Source organism: Electrophorus electricus, chromosome 2 (genome assembly GCF_013358815.1).
Source record: "Electrophorus electricus isolate fEleEle1 chromosome 2, fEleEle1.pri, whole genome shotgun sequence".
Classification (NCBI taxonomy): Eukaryota; Metazoa; Chordata; class Actinopteri; order Gymnotiformes; family Gymnotidae; genus Electrophorus; species Electrophorus electricus.
The window spans coordinates 13,354,949-13,374,948 of NC_049536.1; the positions used below are offsets into that span (position 1 = coordinate 13,354,949).

A 20,000-nucleotide genomic window follows, 5' to 3' on the forward strand; every position below is an offset into this window, starting at 1 on the left:
CATGTCGGGATCTGTTGGACTAACCAGTTCCAAAATATCTGGCACGGCGGTTCCAGCAAAGAGCGACCGGAGGCGCTGTACTTGTGCTCTTCTAGTCGCTTGAGCTGGGCAGCCGATAGCGGCTGCGAGCCTAGGCAGAGCGGCATGGCGATGGCTCTTGGCAGGGACGGGCAAGCGGACCCCCAGCGGTACACCGGCTGTTTTAGCTGCTACGGCGCTCCAAGGGTCGAGGCGTCCACCCGGGAAAGGCGTCGGGATGGTTAGCTATGTGCAGAACTTCATTTTGAATAGCGGAACCAACAGTCACGCTAATCCTTTCTCTCTCTCTCTCGCTCTCTCTCTACCGTACAGCGAAGCGAGCAGGAAGCCGTGGGCCGGAAGGGGGCACCGCCGGGAGATTTATAGCCGTGCAATATTCCTGCCTGACCGGTAGTGTGAACGCAGGACCGGAGGGGTTGGGGGCAAACTTTCACATTCATTTTGAAAATTAGTTTAAGCAAGTTTAAGGAAGTGTTGCTTTCATATGAATATTTATAGACAGGTGTACATCATTTAAGCATGTAAAAGGTATACTTGTTGGGCAAATAGGCTTTAATGGTTTGTAATTGTCTGGAAATATGTATTTTCTGTTCCCTCGACATGGCATAATGTCTCACGTTTATGCCTGTTTCTTTTTCAGTTTTCATTATCCTAATTTTCTTCTACTACTGGACATTCGATGTTATTTTTGTGTGAATGTAGCTAACTGACATGAAGAGCGATTTGAAGGCCATTACATTTCAAAATGACATCTTTAAATGCGCATCTTAATGCAATACAAAAACAAGACAATTCATTTATACCTATTCAAAAATGATACAAGAATGTAGTTTTCATAATGTGACGTTTATTCCAATCAACTACGCCAAATGGAAATTATATGTTCTTTGACATAGACAAATAATTTCATCTTCTGCACCAGTTCAGTTTTAAAATACGGGCTGATGTGACATGTTGGCTATAAGTAATGATGTATGCTGTTCCAACATTGCACAGAGAATTATTTCATTACGTTCACATCGATTGACTAGAAATCTAGGAAAAACAAAAATAAAACAGCAAAATAAAAACAACAGCAACAAAACTCCTCTCATCCTTCAAACTACATCTCCAGCCCTGTGGCAACCTCTAGGCGTAATTCCTGAACCTGGAACAAAAGCAAAAAAATTGAACGCCACACCACGTTTTTCAGTGGATGTCTCAAATATCATCTACACTACAATGTCTTACATATTTTAAAGCTACTGTCCAATTCAACTGAAGACATGCATCTGAGCTTCAGTGGGCGTTGGGAAAAGCAGACTTTCATGGTAGCACAGCTGACTGATACCCTATGGACATGTTTTGCTATGGGGAACTACAGGACAGCGATTGAAAACTGCATGCCATTGTGAAAGGATGGACAGCAAATGTCACTGATGGGGGCTTAGTAACGGGTGTCGGTGGGGACGCTTTTGGGGGGAACCGGCCGTCAGTCAGACCCGGTCTTCTCAGACTCCATGGGCTTTGATTCCTTCATGTACTTTTGAATGAGATGCAAGGGAACTCCACGCTTCATCAGCTCCAAGAAAGTAAAACCACCTAAGACAGAGACGGAGAGTCAGCGGGAGGAATCGCCCAATGAGGAAAAGGATAAAAAGAAACAGAGACTGGGACAGAGAAGAAGAAAAAAAAAACACTTGGCAGTGGTTGGCAGGCCAGATAGTGTCCAAAATGCATCTCCCATACATCAAAAGCGTAGCTTTGTGAAGGAGAGAGAGAGAATAGGAGTTGCGTAATAAAAGATAGAGAGAAAGACATAAAGAGAAAAGGAGAGGATGAAAAATGAGGAGAGGAAGACATGAGTATAGGGGAGAGACTGCGCAAGCACTGGAGCCACGAGTTCAGTCTCAGCTACTGTCACACGATCAGATCAGTTCACACCTGCACACTTAGCGGCAAACTTCCACGTTCACCTAAAGCATTTTGTTTTAGTCTAGAAGACGGTAGAGTGTTTTGCCATTCAGACACCTGTGCTTGTAAAAAGACAAACTGGCCAGAGCGCCGTTGAACTGCTCCCCTCGGGTACCGCTGAACTCTGCATCTTGGCTTAAATACCACTGCTTCCTATCGGTTTGCATTTGCAAACATCCAGCAAAAAAAACCACAAAAAAACCCAAAAGAGATTTCTGAGCATGGATGACAGTCCTGACTCTCTAAAGAGATACCTGGCGGAGGTTACCTACCCTCTGTGTGGGACATGTTATCCAAGGCGGCACGCACAGTTACTATGGAAACAAGAATCATACAGACAGCGCTGTCCTCTGAGACACTAGCAGGGACGCACCCCGGTTTCCAGTTGGTTAGAGACAAAGGATGTGTCTTCAGACTCACATGCCAGCCTACTTTAGCGTTGCTGCATGAGCATGCATAGGAAGCAAGCCAGAACATTCTAAAGTATGCTGATTAATTCGCACAGAACCCTGAGCTAGACTCCACGGGATTGAACAGGAAGCGATCCTAACAGGACCCTCCACAACATCCAGAGGTCACTAATGAAATGTTAGGCTTCAAAGTCATGACATAAGAAGGGCAGGGACCATCAGGCGGTTCAGAATGAATGAATAAATAAGCTTCATATGCTCGAAACCATATGAAAGCTTACCTTAGATGAGAACAACACATTCACTATTCCTGAGTGGTGACTGGGGAAGAGAAAAGAAGAGGGGTTAAGCCCAGTGTTTACATGAGGGAGTTATATGTGTGTCAGGCCACATCGCCCACTTAGTCATTACAGATTTTACATGGAGTATTAAAACACAGACTGCAAGGGACATCTTCATCTGCTGAGAGGGAAACAGAGTGAGGTGAGAATGAAGGGCAGAGTAAAAAAAAAAAAAAATCACACGTGATATAGGTTTGAAAATAACGATAGAAAATAGCTGTGAATTTTCTATGATGTTTCACCTAATGGGAATTGTAGTACGGTGAAGGCGGGTGATGAAACTTGACGGTGTCATTTTGTGAATACAGATTTGTGGTCTTGGTCAAAATTTAATGAGCAAACAGCAAACCCTGAACCTCTGCCCCAGGGACAAGGATTTGTGCTAATGACCCGACCACCGATGTGTTGTGATCAAACAGAAACGTAATCAGACACAGCAAAAGAGGAGCTGGACCGTGACTGAAGGCCGTGGTGACGGTAGCAGCAGATTTGCGATGGGTCCTCGGAGTTGGAACTACTGAGCTCCAATATGTTTGGAACATGCCAGAAACCTGTCCAGAAATGGGAGTGGTATCACCACGGCAGCATCGGCCCCGCGTGGCAGAGCTAGTTCTGTGAATGTGTGTGTACGTTTGTGTGAATGTGTGCGTACACATTTGTGTGAATATGTACGTACACATTTGTATGAACGTGTGTGTATACATTTGCCCTTAATGATGTACTTGAAACATGACATTCTACAGATGTCATTCTACAGGGGCATGCGATCTCAAACGTGAAACTGTAGCCCAGTTTCACAGTTTGTAGCACAGACTGACCTTTCACCTCTAGCTTGCAGTCCACCTGCGCCTCACCCAGGTCGTTAATGGCCTTACAGGTGTACATGCCTCCGTCGAATGGGCTGGGCTTCCGGATTTCCAGACTGCACACACCCTGGTTGCTGAACATGCGGTACCGCGGGTCATCTACGATGATGATCTTGTTCTTCATCCAGATCACTTTGGGCTGTTTTATAGTGCCGTGACAGAAGATGATCAGCACAAACAGACTTGTCAGATCACATTAAGGAGTAACCAGTGCCAGGGACACTTCTCAGCAGAGAAGAGACAGTAAAAAATATGTGGAGAAAAATATTACCTGTACTAAATGCCTTTATATACACTGTACTGAGTTTCATTATATACAATGCATTAACTAAAAAAGCCTGCAAGGCATGTGTTATGCTTTGACACTGTGTTATAAGTTAATTGGATTAAGTAATAGTTACTTAAGTAACTATACTATAGATAACTAATAGACACCAGATAATAATTGTGTGTGTGTGTGTTTGTGTGTGTGTGGGGGGGGGGGGGGGGGGGGCTATGCAAATGTGTGTATTGGGTGTGTGTTTCAGTGGGAATTCCTTTTCCAAAGAAACTGAGACAAACCAAAGCTGTCTAAGCCAGCACGGCCCTGTCTGGGTGAAGGCTGACCTGTTGTGACCTACTGAGCATGCATATCGCTTTAATCTGCTGGACTCTACAGTAATTGTAGAATCAAATAAGAAATTTGGTTAAGAAATTCTATAAAATTTTAAGTGTAACTTTAAGGCGTAAAACAACAGAAGGTCAGTTACCAATTAACTGTAAACCAATTTCCCTTTGAGATCCCCAAATTAATAATATTTTCCAATCGTTACTTCTCATTAATTATTGTGCATGCCCACTCTGATACCATGTCATGCTTCTTGATTACAAGCAAAGCTAAAAGAAAGGTTAGTAAACCAGTTGTATCGCATCGAACAGGTGCTGACCTATGACCTATGACCGCTGTGTTTGTTCCCCACTTACTCTTTTGACCTGCAGTTTTACTGTTTTATAATAAACCTTCCCAGGCCACAGATATCTGTTGAAGAGTAAAATAGGCCTGCACTCCAAACAGAGGGCTGTCTGTCTGTCTTTTCTTAAGCCAGAGGCATCGGATCCATAGCTAGTGCTGATAGAACAGGATCGACAACTCGGCTCCACCTACCCGAGGGTTGGCGCGCACGCTGCAGTTGAGCGTAGTGTTGTAGCCGGCGATGGCACAGATGTTGACGAGCGGCTGAGTGAACTTGGGCGCCTCTGTGAAGTCGTAGTCGATGTACTCTGGGCTCTTCAGTTGCAGACCTGGATGTGAGCGACAGGCAGAGGAGGAGGAAGAAGATGAGGGAAAGGAGAGCAGGACCGTGCATGATACGGGCCGAATGTGATGAAGAACAGACAACACAGAGTTCATTTACAATCAGCCTTGAAGCAACGACGGCTGTCACTACACTGTGAGAGATCCGTTCAAACTATCTTCAGCTAGAAAGATGACAGAAAGGAAGAAAACTGGCAATTCAAGCCTGAAGGAAAGCAGACTTTGCGGATGGAAAAACTGACTTCCCTGCAAAACATCTGCCGCTTTCTTTTGGAACTATAGCGAGATCTTTACTCAAACGTACTTCAACTAAGGTTAAACACCACTAAATGGAGTTTAAACCAGCACTTAACACACAGAGCCATCAAACCACGGCACCAAAGTGCCGCCCAGCCGCAGAGTCAGGACGTACCTTCCTTCATGATGACTGCGATGTCTTTGGTGGTGGTAGCAGACTCACTCAGACCCACCATGTTCTCAGAGAACACCCTGAAGAAATACTCATTGCCCACCACCAGCTCACTGATTGTGATGCAGGTACGGTGGTAGTGTTCCAGACAGGTGTACCACTCCTGTTCCACACACACACACACACACAATAGCATATGTGGTTTAAAATGGTAAAAAAATAAAATAAAATTAGTGAAATACAGTTCTGAGGTGACTGCAACAGGAAAACTTTTCTACCATGGTCTTTTTATCCGCCTTCTGGATGGTGTACCCTGTTATGGGGGCATTGCCGCTGTCCTTGGGTGGTGTCCAGTCCAGTGCTACATTCACACCCCACACCTCCTCGATTCTCACACACTGGGGAGGACCAGGGAGGTCTGAGGGAGAGAGCGGTACACAACAGCAGGGGTTAACTACGCTGTTGCCAGCCTTCCAAAATTAAATCTTGTTTGGTCTTTAAATTAACCAAATCTAACAATACTTAGTTCTTTATGTCTTTATTATTTGGACATAATTAGATATACTTTAACATAAGTATAAAATATGCCGAGACCTTTTTTTCCTGTGCGTGCAGCTAACTCACAATAAAACTTTAAAATAAAATTTAATCTAGCTAGACAGGCTTTTTTTTTTTTTTAATGTAAACATTCCTGCAGTGCTTACCCACTATCTGGATGTCCAGAAGTGCAGTATCCATATGTTTCTCCACCTGTACCGTCAGCTTGTATTTCCCAGAGTGCTTGCGCTCAGCCTTGCGTATGAAGATGATACTGTCGCAGTCCGAGTTTCGGATGCTTACCTGCGACGGTTCGATGGCCTCGCCATCCTTCAGCCAGTTGACCTTTGGCCTGGGCTTGCCCTGTGGACCAGACATGTATCCAAGGATGTGTGTATCTGCTTGTTGCAAAGTTTAAAACCATATGAAAAATATTTTTAAATCAATTTTAATCAGTCTAAAGCTGATTTGAGTCCCAATGATCATGTAGAAACACAACTGTCTGGTTTTTTTTTTGTGGATTTCTTTGGGATTGTTGCCTTACCACAAATGGCACAACCAGGTTGACCACCTCGCCAACCTTACGGATGTATGTCTGCTTCAAGTGGCGCGGTATGCGGATCTTAGGAGGCTCTGTAAGTGACCAGCTCGTGGTCAGATGCACAACTCAGCATCTACGAGATTGTACCTCAAAGTTCTAATAAACCATCTGCCATCAAAGTGTTTTGCTGGAATGAAGTGTTTTGCTAGGAATAAAGCCTCTTTAAAATGAGAAAAATTCCAACCCACCCTGACAACAAGCACCTCTGCATTAAAAATGTTTTAACCCAAAGCAATCATGCTATGAACCTTATGTTTTCAGATTCACTTATTTCAAACAGTATTAGAATTGGAATAATTGATCCAGGAATCAAAGTGGCTCACCGATGACCTCTTTGACCAGGATGGAGTGCTGGGTGGTGCGTGGTGGACTTTCCCCGGCTGCATTAATGGCCTTCACACGCACTAGTATCTTGTCTTCCATGGTGAGCCCTGTGATGGTGTACCTGGTTTTCTCTGTCAGCTCCTTGTTGGCAACGATCCACTCATCCGCTGTAGGGAGATAAATATACTCAGCTTTGACAAATAAGAAATGACATACATTTAGAACTTTTAAATACAGTTAAAACAATTTGTTAAATGCTTTATACGTCATTAAATCAATGTTTCCCATTAGATTGCTGAGACTGGATTCACGTATCCTTAGGTTTGGTTGTAAGGGTTTTGTGGGCATTCTATATAAGACATATGCAGAGCAGCTGAACAACAGCTGGGTTTATAATACAGTTATGGGTTTCTCCTAAGCTTCACATCTATGCGGCAGAGATCACGCAGGGCTGTCTCACTTCCTTCAATGCAGTACTCCACCCGGTAGCCGTCTAACCCAGCGGCGCCGATGGTGTCCGGGGGCCGCCACTTCATCGTCACAGTTGTGTCGGTAACGTCGTCCACCACAAGCATCGTGGGCTCACTGGTGACGGCTTGACAGAGGGAGAGAGTGTGACCATGTTACTATGGCGGCATTAAAGACAATCGTTAGGTTTCCACACAAACCCGGTTTCTACCGCTACGCGCGATGCGCACCATCTAACAAATCTCTGTTGTTTATTTGTGTAGTGCCTATAGTTAAAAGGTAAGAGATGTCTAACAAAAAACTGACAGCAAATAAATGAGAAAATGATGTCATGGTTGTGGGTGTTGAGCTTGTGCAGCTGCGTCAGGCACAGCACAGTTACTGAGGTTTGAACACACAAACACATGTCACTGCGACCCTAAAATAGCCAGCAGAGGTTCTGTGGTTAGAAAGCGATCATCGATGAAGGTTTAGAGGATGACAAACAAACTGATCATATCTGAAGGGCTTCGACGATGACCAACACAAACTGCTTTCAGCAGCGGATGCTTTGCCACAGATCTAATCTGATTGGCTCTTCCACTGCTCCTCATGCTGTACGTACAACCGCTCCCAGGAGAGGAGCGGATCTCCTGCACCTCTCCTCCTGACTCGGCAGCCATTACAAAGTCCCGTCTAACATTCTCTAACACTCGGGCTTGCTCTGTGGAGGTCAGAATACGCTGGATGCCGCAGTCTTCAAAAGCAACAGCTGCAATAAGAGAGGGCCAAGGGCAATCGTGTAATGGTGTATCTATAGTGTCTCTGTCTGGCCATGTACTATTATTGTACATAATGAGGTGAAGCAATCAGGACATAACTAGGGCTGCAACAAACTGCTTTTTTTTCTTTTTTTTTCATAGTCCATTAATGTGTCAATAAGAAAAACATTTTAAAAGGAAAATCCATGAATAATGTGTTTTATTAATTTTTTGTTTATAACTCACTGTAAAAAAAAAAGAGAGGTGTCTGAGATTAATATAGATTCATTCCTGTTTATTTTTAAAGGGTTTCTTAATTTTTTTTTTATTTTTAGAGGTGAACTTCTGAAGAACCCACGGCAGACAGATAACCTCAGATCAGAAGTAAGACACCAAGAACATATGTGAGCTATATGTGAGCACAGTCAGTATATTATGAGTGTCATGGCAAGGCCCCTCCCCTGAACGTCTCCTCGTGTGTGTGTGTGTGTGTGTGTGTGTGTGTGTGTGTGTTCGTCAATGTGGCCACGCCCTCCCTGTGTCTCACACCTGCTCCTCATTGTGTCGTTATCATATGTATAAAAGTCTGTTGTTTACGCCTTCGTGTTGTCGGTGTTTGACTCCATTAGTGTGCGTGTTTGAGTGTTACATGTTACATGTTAAATAAACATAGTCTCATGTCCCACGCTACTCGTCCTTGCATCCTGCTTAAAACCTCCAATGTTACAATGAGTTGGCCAATTTAGAGATATGATTATTAAGTTTGCCATTTGTTTTGTGTTTACATAAATATATTCAGTATTGGGTGAAATATATGTGTAAACACTATTGTGATATATTTTCGATGATAATAAGACTTAACTGAATAATTTTAGTATTAATATTAGGCCACAAATTTTGTGAACATTCCTGCCCATTGTGGGAGAGGTTTATGATATTAAATCAACTCTGAAAATTTTTCAAACATTAGAATGCGAAATTCCCCATCTTTCAAAAAAACAAACAAAACTACTGAAATAATTTTCATGCATGCGCACCTGTTACAACTCACTAAACTCACAATAACGTCTCCTAAAGCATGATGTTTCATTCATATGTACAACAGTGTCAATAAAGAATATCACTGACAACACATCTATATTATGTTACAGTGGGAACGTAATCGGCTGTGAGTGTCCGTGTCTGAAGCAGGTAGAGTGGACAGGTTACAAGGCGCAGCAGGGCGGGGGGTGTAATCGCCCGATAAAAATACTCACCGAGAGGAATGAAGGGTTTGGAGGGTTCGCTGGGTTTGGAAACGCCAATGGCATTGACAGCAAAGATCCGCACCTCATATGGCACTCCCTCGATCATCTTTTTAGGCTCAAACGTGGTTTCTTTGCAGAGGTCAAAGTTTAGTCTCATCCACCTGGAGCTCTGTTTCTTCTTCCGTTCAATGAAGTACCCTGAGGGCCAGAGCACAGGCCTCTGAAGGGCACTGCTGGACTTGGTGTTGCTGCTTGGTCATATGGCGATCGGTAGCGTTTTTTTTGTTTTTCTTTAATGATTAACACGAGGTCTTGGGAGCTCCTCATATAGGAAAAAGGACTTCACTAGAAACTATAAAACTGTAATATACATCACATTTACTCCTTCTATAAAACACCTGAGTACTTTTAGCGCGCGTGTCTTTACCCAGGATTGGAGAACCGCCGTCATAATGGGGGGGATCCCATGTCATTGAACACCAGTCCCCCCCAACCTCAGGAACCAAGGGAGACCCAGGGGCATCAGGGATATCTAGACAGCAAAATGGATTTTAGATTTAAAATGTGTACCTCAAAAAAAACCAAAAAAATCAAATCAAATTAGCATGGTTTAATATAGCAGACTATAGCAATAAAACGAAAACACCTGAATCACAACCTAAATGTCTAAGCTCTTCCTGTGTGTTTGTGACTGTCATACGGAGTTATTAACCCATCATGGGCACCTCATCAAGCCTCCAGACACAGGAACACTAGAATAAGGTTTTCCATTCCTCCATAAAGTGAAGCAGAAGTTCACAAATCAGGCTATGACATTTTACCTGCCAAAGAATCGCCTTCCTCTCAGTGACAAATATGAGTGACAGGGCGCTGTCACTCAGGTCAACAGGATCTCAGGCGGATACAGTTTAGTAAGGGTCGTTGACTGGAACAGTGTTGGACCGTCTTACCCACGACCTTGACCTTTACACTGGCCGTGTCTTCTCCCGCTTCGTTCTGCAGGACGATCTTGTAGTTCCCTGTGTCCTCTCGCTCTGCGACGTCAATGGTGAGGCTGGTGTGGTCTGTAAACGTTTCAGCACGAACTCGATTCCCTGTTTCAAGAATGACCTGCGGCAACACAAACGCAAACTTTTTATTCACGAATATATTATTTCTATTAATGATATATTATTTAAAATGATTATTTATGCTGTTGCAGTAACAAATGCACCCTTACAAATCTTTGGTGCCACAATATACGAACCTCTCCGGTCAATTTATTTATTTATTTATTTGATTGATTGAAATCATCTATTTATTGGCGCCGTCAAATGTGATGTCTGGGGTCCCGGCCTCCGAGGGCCCTCTTGCCCGGCTGTTGCATACTCACCCGCTCTCCCTTCATCCACACCACCCTGGGTGCAGGCTCTCCACTGATGGGGACCTCCAGACGCAGCTTGTTTCCAGCCACAATGGTGACGGTGTTGTCTGGCGCATTCAGGGCCTCCAGGTGCACCCTAGGGGGATCTGAAAAGAGCACGTGAGAAGTAGTGGCTCTCAGGCTGGTGCGAGCTTGCCGCAATTTTGCTTCATTTGCGCGGCTGCTCAGTACGGCCGACCCCGTTCCGGTGCTTCATGAAACTATCTACCGATTCAGATTTCCCTGAGGACTAAGAAGTTACGTTAGTACCTATGATGTGGACTTTGGCACTGAGGCTCTGTGAGTACCCCTCCGGCACGAAAGTGTAGTCCCCAGCGTCGTGGAGAACGGAACTCTCAATCTCCATCTTGTGGGTCCTGTCCAAGACAATTACGTGTGATGTGTGTGTGTGGTCCATGAGTGTGGTGAACAGAAGCGATCTTGATTACATAGCAACGGCAACAAGTGCATGGTGACGTAACAGAACGCTTATTGCGTATTTATCAGTGGGACATGGTGAGACGTGGACGGGCATGGCGCGTGCGAACGGCTAGGCGGCTGTAACGTTACTTGGCTCGGTGCAGAATGCTGATGCGGTCGTTGGGCTGGATAAGCTGCCCGTTCCTGTACCAGCGTCCGGGGACGTTTATGGGCAGGATCTCACAGTGCAGCTTCAGCGGCTTGCCCAAGAGGATCTTCATGTCCTGCAGATCTTGAAGGATCTTCAGAGGCTTCACTGAACCAGCCAAGAGCAGAGAGAGAGAGAGAGAGAGAGAGAATGCAATAATGGAAATGAAAGCTAAAAAAATGTATTTTTATGTAGCGTAACGTGATTGCTGTAGCTGTATCAATTTGGCTCATCAAATTTTGACTGGTTATTAACCTTCATGACATAATTGTTCTTTTCTAAACTTTGTCTGCTATGATTCTGACAAACAGCACTCACAGTCCACTTGGACATGGGACTCAGAGGTGCCCCCGGTGGCCATGATGGAATATGTGCCTGTGTCCTCCTTCATGGCGTCATCTATAATCAGCCAGTGCTTGGTGCCTTCAGCTTTCACACGATATCTTGAACGCACCCCAGTGGGAACCTCCACCCCGTTCTTCATCCTGTGAAAAGACGTGGATTATCATGCTTAACGCAGACACTGCAAGCTCCAGTATAAGCAAATATAGAATTTCATTTTTATAGCTGTTCCGCTATCTCTTACACACACACACACACACACACACACACACACACACACACACACACACACACACACACACACACACACACACACAAAGGTGTACCATTTAACTTGTGCCCCCTCCTCTGACACCTCACACTCCAGCTCAATCCTTTCGTTGACGGTAGTCTTCACAGCCTCCAGCTCTTTGACAATATTCACAGGTAACACTGTAGAAAGGCCATAAAGACAATAAAAGACAAGTATAATAAATACATAATCTATGTCTAATTTTATTTATTCATTTCTAAATGCTATACATGGAATAAACTATGCAATAAACCGGTGCCAAAAATGTGGAGGTTTTTTTAAGCTCCATTTATCAGTAAGTTATCCAGTTTTTTCAAACATGTTCAACCACTGCAAACACCAAGAAGAAAGTGTACAGAATGCTATGAATTTGTAGTTTATTGGTAATGAAAGTCAGGCTTAATGATGCAATGATGTACCTTTCACAAACAGTTCAGTGGTTGACTTCTCATCTCCTGCGACTACAGAGTACGCGGCGTCATCGTTCAGCTGACAATTGTTAATGACCATGATCCGCTGGGTGCCCTTGTGCTCAAAGATATACCTGCCCATCAAATTCATTATTTTAATTACTGAAGATGTACCTGGTCAGGCATTCAGGATCTTGTATTTAGTAGGAGAACATTAGTAGTAAAAAAACATATAAAGTTTCCCCTTGTCTGGAAGCTATAGTAATTAGGGGGTTGTGGTTTAGAATGGTATAATGTACCCAACCATATATTTAAATTTGTGTAGCAAGTAAATAAGAAAATCAAATAATATAGCATATTTGCATATACACCTAATTACAGACACTTGTCTTACATTGTGTGACAGAACTGACATTCCTTAGACGCACTTCAAAAACTAGCCCTATATAGAATTATAGTGGGCCAGTTACAACCACCGGCACAGCTCTGCTGAATATCTACAAGGACTACAGGTTCCAGCATGCATTGCTCCAACAAGGTCACCACACTCCAGGAACAAGCCTGAGAAAGCAGATGGTGGGTCAAATATCTCAAATACAGACTGACAGACTTGCAGACTTACTTCCTATTACTTAAGGCCGTAAGAGGAGCCGGGACAGAACCGAAGCGCGGGACGGGTGAGGTGGAGGTTATGGTGCAGAGGAGAAAACGCCATGGCACGACAGGTACGACAGGACAGGACAGGACAGGAGGACAGAAGATATCACACCTGGAACAGCTCAGGCCATGGTTATAAAGTTACAAATGTCAGGATGAGCAAGAACAAGGCTGAGAGAGAGAGAGAGAGAGAGAGAGAGAGAGAGAGAGAGAAAGTGTGTGTCTTTGCAAAACAAAGAATCCTGGGACAAGAGACATCTGAAATAAAGGGAACAGAAAATTGCAGTGACCCCCCAGATGGCTTTAGTATAGAATGGCTTTGAACAACCTACTTGTGAAAGTTGGTGTGTGAGCCCATAACAGGGTTTCTCTATTATAGCCATTTAAGGAATTTAATGGCAGAATTTGTTTCTATATTTTACAACAGCTTACATCTTACTAGAGGCGCAGAGATGTACAGTTTATGACTTACAACAAGCCAAATATTTGCTCAAAATACAGGTTAAAAACACATATCAAATATTATCAGAAATGCAGCAACGATATCAATAGTTGTTGCAAAGCCAGACTCCATTAAAGTCCTATGAAGGAGGTAATGCCTTTTCCTACACATTGACCTGTCGTTAATAATGAAGGAACGTTGATCTCATGACACACTACATTTTCATTTCAAATGTAGCTCAGGACCCAGACATAAGCCTGCATAGTTCAGAAGAAGTCAACGAACCTTTTTGAGTCTACTTAAGGACAACATTGTTGGGGGGTTTCTGTATCACGGTGGTCTGGAAGAACAGCAGGTTTAAAAGAAGCACAATTTTCATTGATTGCAAATGGAGCTTGCAAACAGTTGCAAATAGTTGGGCAGGTTTCTAGTTTTGCTGCTAGTATCTGCCTTCACTATAGTGAACGAACAAGAACCATTACATCTGGGTCCTGGGTCCACCACAAGATCCAGAGAAAATATACCACAAATGAAACACATTTTATGGGAAAATCCCAAAAATGCCTTTAATTTGCGAAAAATGACGGGAATGGGTGTAAGTGCAGGAAGAAGATTGAAGGAGGCAACCTACTTAGGAGCGGGACGGATTTCTTGCCCGTTCTTGTACCATTTCAGTTCCACTGTGGGGTCAGCCAGGTCCACTATCAACCTTATCTTCCCGCCTTTATCCACCTGATACGCAGGTTCTAACTTCTTGGCAAAAGCTACAGGAAACAAGTAAAGTGTGATGACAGTGTGAGAACATCCAATCAAACCGGGGACCTGCTGAAGAGAATTTCACACGAAAAGACCAGTAAGGCCGTTCCTAATTGCTGCCGAACGCTGAGAAGCGGGTTCAGCACCTTCGCTCTTCTTCTCCTCTTTCTTGGTCTTCTTCAGCCTCCTCAGCAGGCCACGGAGGTCGGTGATGCCATACATGAAGGCGATCTTCTCGTACTCGTCTGGCCGGGCGTTTTTTCAGGATCTCCCACACGTCTACCTCCGGCACCTCTTCTTGCTTGGGCTCTCTGGCACCACAGAGCAAGGCGAGAGTGTCAGGGCGGCGGGGCGGCAGGCGCAGGGCCTGAGCGACATGTACCGAGGAACCGGGAGGCTAGCTAGCTAGCTAGGGAGCTGATGGCAATGCTTGGGATTAAACAGGGCTTTGACCCGTTTAAGCCTGTGGCCGGACACAGGTACCGGCCCGCACGTCTGGCAGCTCTGGTTCTGGTACTGGTTTCACTGCCTTTTTAGCCGTTAGTTCCTCTGCACATGTCACACAAAGAGATGGGCATCTTCTACCTTTCCTTCTGTTCTGCGGATGGTGTCGATCAGTGGTTATAAGAAGAAGGAGAGATTTTAAGGAAAGAACACGAACATCTCTGCTTTTCAACTACTGGGGAGGGTAGCCTATTGGGTGAGAGTCGGGGTGTTGGAGATGGCAAGCGGAAGGGCTTTGTTATGAGGTTCTAAGTGAGTTTTGCACCGTAATGCCCTTTTTTCATTTAGCAAGTCAATTCCAAATGATGAGGTCACAGGGGGTTTGGTAGTGTTAAACATTATCTGAATATTTAAGGTCAACACTGTCACATGTCGAGTAAACACTGAAAGGAGATGATGGTCATTTCTGTAGTGAAAAATATTATCATGTGGATATGAAGCCATTAAGGATGATGGAGAGGTAAGAAGATCTACAGTTTGGAAACAGCCGTATGAGAAGTGCGATCAGCTGTCTCATCTGTGGAGTTATATGGTTTAGGAAGGCCCATCTCTTTGCAGGTGTCCTGTTCTCATAAGCAACCGATTCCTTGGGATTAGAGGTGACGGTTTAGTAAGTATGATTAGAGATGTTATAACATGGTTATTGAGGGTGTTTTTCAGGACGTGAGATGTTAGTCATGGCCAGTCGATCAGACCTTTTTTCACAGACATTTTCCTGAATGTCCGGATGATCTGAGGCAAACCATTTGGAATGATTATTTTCATTTCCTCTAATGTGTTTTTCAGGCAGGCAAAAATATCACTTTTGCAGTTGTTTTATAAAACTGTGTCTGAATCGAAACTCTAGCAATACATTCAAAATGTAGCGATAACACTATTTCGCAGCTTCATTTACAGGGGGTCTACCAGCTACTCATAAATGACTGGAAAACCATGCCCTTTGGTTCAGTAGTGTTACCCCTCGCCTGCAGTCGCCTTGGTAAGCTCTCTGGTTACTCGCCAAGCTTGCCAAGGTAAACCAGTGTCAAAGGAGTCAGTAGTGCATTTCTACTTGATAGAGTTGCTTTCTTATTTAGAATGCGTATAGTACTTTTATCCTGTGATACTGTAAGAATCAACCAGAATTAACTCCTATGTATTTCTTCCTTAAACCTTGATAATCCAAGTCCTACTGGGGCTGGGAAACTGTACTATCCTGGTATGAATTTCAAAGCTCTGAAGCACAAAGGGCCGTTTCCATGATTTCTGAGTATTTCTGGAGCTTCCATGAATGCTGCCCTTAAATGAAGTGTTACCAGACTACTGGAGGCCAACACGCTTGTTTGTCTAGTTTCGATAGCTACAATCCATGCTTGGTAAACTCCAGGATTATGATACTTACCGGCAGTAAATTCTAATTTAATGACCTACTTTCTGTACTAACCTGGCGTTTCTGAATGTGTAGGGAAGAAGAAGAGACAAGGCAAAATAAATGTGGAACTTAACTCTTCTCCTCGATGAGTTACCGTTGTGGTATTAACCAAACAGCAGGACAACAGCATAACCACCAAGAAATTTTAAAAATCTCCTAAAACGATGGCGCTCAGTGCTGTTACTTTCGGATCAAATCAAGTGTTTTTCACAGTGCTCCATGTATAATCTTCACAGCGTAAAATACAAACATGTACAAGTATTCAATATATTTATCAAATCATTACAGTACATCCAAAAATGTATGTGAAACTAAATATAGCTGAAATGACTCGTCAAAAAAGATGCCTCTGTTCTGTTGAATAAACTTGTAAGGCAAGAAAAGACAATCTAATCAGGGCTTTGAAAAAAAGCAAGAAAGTGAAAACAGAAGGCTGTGCTCCCTCTGTAGAGCAGACCGTATTTCTTACCTGTGTTTTAGCAGCCCACTAAAGTCAAGTTCCCCTGCGTCATCCTGGCCTTCACTGCTGTGGTTACCAAGGAGAGATCATCGGAGACTCGATTAGAAAGGCGGTCACAAATGCCAGAAATAAAAATATATTGCACCCAAGGCCCCTGCCTGCGATCTGTGCGTTAGCGTCACGCGATCTCTGCGACCGAGGCACGCACAAGAAAGCCTTTCAATTCTTAGCCAGGAACAGGGTCGATGGCTTTGGGTGAACTGGTTTGCACATGGGCCAGAAGCACTGGGGCTTTCAAAGTGTTGGCCTTGAACAAGTTGAACACCTTGGTTTGGTGGGATGTGAATATCACCAAACCATGTTCTGTGAAGGATTTTGAGGACAGAAGTCTAATTGCAAATATATCACCACAGACAGAGACAAAAGATCACTGCTTTTGTCTTGGAAATGACAACAGTATCAAACATTGATTTAGATAGGGTTGGGATACAGTTGAATGCATTATGCATAAGTTATGACAACATAACTGCATCTAAACAATTTAATAGTAATAATAGTAATATTGCTCTAACATTGCAACCCATGGGATTAAGCAATAGGAGATATTTAGTTATCTTCTTCTTTTTATTGATTTTATTAGAAGGTACTTGGATAAGGTCAGCTGAAGGGTGTCTCCTTACCTTCTTTTGAAGGCTGACCGAATGTCAATACTCTGAGAAGCCTCGGGAACGTCTGTAAAAACATCATCATAAATGTTGCTTTGAAAACGTGCCCCAGACAAAACCCCCTGAGTGCGAAGCAACACGAAGGACAACGCCAACCTTTGACTTCCAGGTCAAAAGAGCAGCTGTCGAACTTATCCTTATAGGTGACCTCGCATCTGTAATTTCCAGCATAGTTCTCCTTAGCCTTGATGATGTGCATCTCAAACGTGTGAACCTGCAAAGGTTACAGAAATGAGATGGTGCGGAGGTCCTCACCAGAAAGGGTCAGGTGCTGACTGGTGGGGAGGACGGCATATCCTCACCTTAGTGATGCGATCAAAGCTCTCCTTCAGCTGAAGGTGTTTCCCTGTCTTGCTGGCCAGGTCCATCCATTTCCCCTTGAACCACTTGACGGTGGGTTTACGGAGCAAGTCCTTGGCCTCTACCTTGGCGATGAAGGTGATGTCTCCGCCTTTGAAACACACGAAATGGTTCAGCTACTGCTTTATGAAATACCCAGAAGGCTTTATGTATCTGTGGGTGAGCTGGGAATGATTAATCATTTTTAAAGCTAATGGTACTCTCCGGTTGGTGGTCCTTAACAAAGAGCTGCCTAACAGTGAAGCATTTAGCCTTTATTCTAGTAGCAGTGAGATTATTGCTGAAAATGCGCTTTACCAACCCACAGAAATGGATCCGCTTTGGGGCTTCTCGATAAGTAAAGTGGAGAGGGGGGGGTTCTCTATCTGCTTGTCAAGATCTTCGGGAGCCTGACCATCCCCCAGAGACCACACTACAGATGGAATGCAAAAACACTGTCACCATTAAAACCAGTCAAAAGACACCCACATCCACACATCCACACGTACATGTACACAAACACACAGAAAATAAAACTCATAATATCATCAAATAAACAGTCTTGCACAGACAAAGATATTTTCATACACACATACACATACACACACATACAGCTGCCAGGTGAGAACACAGCATTTAGCAACATGGAAAGCGCAAAGGTACTAGCAAAAATCATTAACCTGTAAAAAGGGAGAGAAGAGGAACATTGTTAACATAGTCAACCATGGTACACTGCCAAACCTGGGTAGAAATAAAATCTCACATTTATATTGACGTCTTTTTTTTACATTTTTTTGGTCTGCGAAGACAGCACTTCACCACTTTTGAGCTTCTTACAGACTGAGGCAATGTTGAACACTTAAGGACCCAATAAAGACTGTGCTAACTTAGCTGTGTATCCCAGCTCCTTCAGTTCCATTCTGCATTTATTGCTGGAATTACATGTAGAATGGACTCTTGTCACAAAAGTCCTGATCAGTATCCCGTAGCAGAGGATATCCAAAATTCCCATAGCTTCCTACAAGCAATGGGGATGTTTGGCACTGTGGCACTGTGGTGTTTTTGAAAGCCTGTCTTTTGGTCAGGTTTAGGAAAGCTCTCCTAAATCTTTGCTTTAGACTAATGAAACCTAGACACAGAGGGTGTTATTCAGACTCCATTCAACCAGCTTTTCTGGGAAAATGACCCTATCAAGATTCCTATAACCTCTGATCCCCCCCCCGACAGCGAAAGGGTTCGTAGGAACAAGCTACAGCTCCTGTCACGGCTAAAGGATTACCTGAGTCTTTTCTCCCCTTGGTTGACTCAGGGACACTATCATCTAAATGGAGACAGAGAGAAAGTTTTACAGCATAAATAATTGGCATTGCTCAGATGGCACGCTCGCAAAGAGGACATGCGGGATAAGTGCAGTCCTCAACAGCTCTCTTGCTCTGGGAATAAGGTGGCTTTGAAGCCAAGGCGTTTACGTGTTGGTTTTGTGAAAGGGTCTTGGCGTAAGTGCACTGACATGCACCTAAATGCGCATGCTGGAGCAGGCAGAACTTAGGGGAGAGTATGACAGGACCCAGAAGCCACTTTGTTAGAAACACCACTTCAGGTGTTACAGTTAGTCTCTCCTCTAGTCCTTCACCAGTACTCAGATTCTGACCACAGGGAAGATGTTGTCTGCCGCCCGATTTGGGTGGTGGATCTCTTCCACACAGCACTGACACCAGCACATAGAACCGCTCCAGCAACACAGCCACGCTTAATACAGTTGTAAGGAGTCAGGAGTAGACCTGTAGTCGGAAACTGACCAATGATGAAGGGGGTAGAGGGCGGCTGACAAATTGTGCATGCCAATATAGCTGCTACAGTCCATAACTGTAAACTTATAAAGTGCATCTATAAGTTTTATGCACATTATGAAGTGGCTGGTGTGTGAGGTATGATGTTAGTGTTTCTAATAAGTATGTGTTGAGTGTATTCAGGTCATAAAGTTTCCAAATAAGTGTTAAAATAAACTACATGCATTTTTCAAATGATCTGATCTACTGTTTATTCAAATGTAATTTAAAATCACACAATCATTTTTGATCAGAAGTTGATTCATGAATTCTTACTAGATAGGTCAACAGAAAGTTTCTTGTCATCCTCTGGAAAGGAAACAAAGTGTTATTAATCGACTTTTGTTTCGTTTTTGTTTTGTTCGTGACAGATTAACTGCAGGAAGTTAATCATTAAATATGGTGTCTGTGTGACAAAGACGTAATGAGTGTTCAGTGATGACAAATGACAAAATATGTGAACACATAAACATGCACATTATTCATATTCATTCATTATTAATATTTCAATATGTATATGTGTCAGCTAACACATATGAGGTTTTTCAATTCTCTAAGCGAATCCTCTCTGAGG

At 43.6% G+C, this 20,000-nt stretch overlaps 2 protein-coding genes and 1 long non-coding RNA gene across 3 annotated transcripts in view; 1 reads left to right on the forward strand and 2 right to left on the reverse strand.

Moving 5' to 3' along the window:
- chpt1 (choline phosphotransferase 1) overlaps positions 1–345 on the reverse strand; it is a 10,608-nt gene extending 10,263 nt beyond the window's left edge. Inside the window, exon 1 of the mRNA XM_027027004.2 lies at positions 1–345. This exon is cut by the window's left edge and continues 94 nt beyond it. Within this exon, the coding sequence (XP_026882805.2) occupies positions 1–146 (146 nt within the window). The 5' untranslated portion in view covers positions 147–345.
- Positions 180–1,352, forward strand: LOC113587997. The gene is made up of 2 exons (XR_003411812.2): positions 180–259; positions 352–1,352. It is a non-coding gene; the product is annotated as an uncharacterized LOC113587997 (long non-coding RNA).
- mybpc1 (myosin binding protein C1) overlaps positions 867–20,000 on the reverse strand; it is a 29,580-nt gene continuing 10,446 nt past the window's right edge. Inside the window, 30 exon segments of the mRNA XM_027026983.2 lie at positions 867–1,620; positions 3,562–3,748; positions 4,754–4,890; positions 5,316–5,475; positions 5,591–5,730; positions 6,017–6,212; positions 6,394–6,482; positions 6,774–6,941; positions 7,235–7,369; positions 9,239–9,427; positions 9,657–9,761; positions 10,180–10,339; positions 10,602–10,738; positions 10,902–11,008; positions 11,202–11,367; positions 11,578–11,744; positions 11,928–12,033; positions 12,313–12,437; positions 12,926–12,934; positions 14,034–14,166; positions 14,305–14,419; positions 14,421–14,469; positions 16,086–16,094; positions 16,543–16,599; positions 17,214–17,265; positions 17,355–17,472; positions 17,561–17,709; positions 17,920–18,030; positions 18,877–18,918; positions 19,703–19,735. Coding sequence (XP_026882784.2) covers positions 1,511–1,620; positions 3,562–3,748; positions 4,754–4,890; positions 5,316–5,475; positions 5,591–5,730; positions 6,017–6,212; positions 6,394–6,482; positions 6,774–6,941; positions 7,235–7,369; positions 9,239–9,427; positions 9,657–9,761; positions 10,180–10,339; positions 10,602–10,738; positions 10,902–11,008; positions 11,202–11,367; positions 11,578–11,744; positions 11,928–12,033; positions 12,313–12,437; positions 12,926–12,934; positions 14,034–14,166; positions 14,305–14,419; positions 14,421–14,469; positions 16,086–16,094; positions 16,543–16,599; positions 17,214–17,265; positions 17,355–17,472; positions 17,561–17,709; positions 17,920–18,030; positions 18,877–18,918; positions 19,703–19,735 — 3,461 coding nt within the window. The 3' untranslated portion in view covers positions 867–1,510.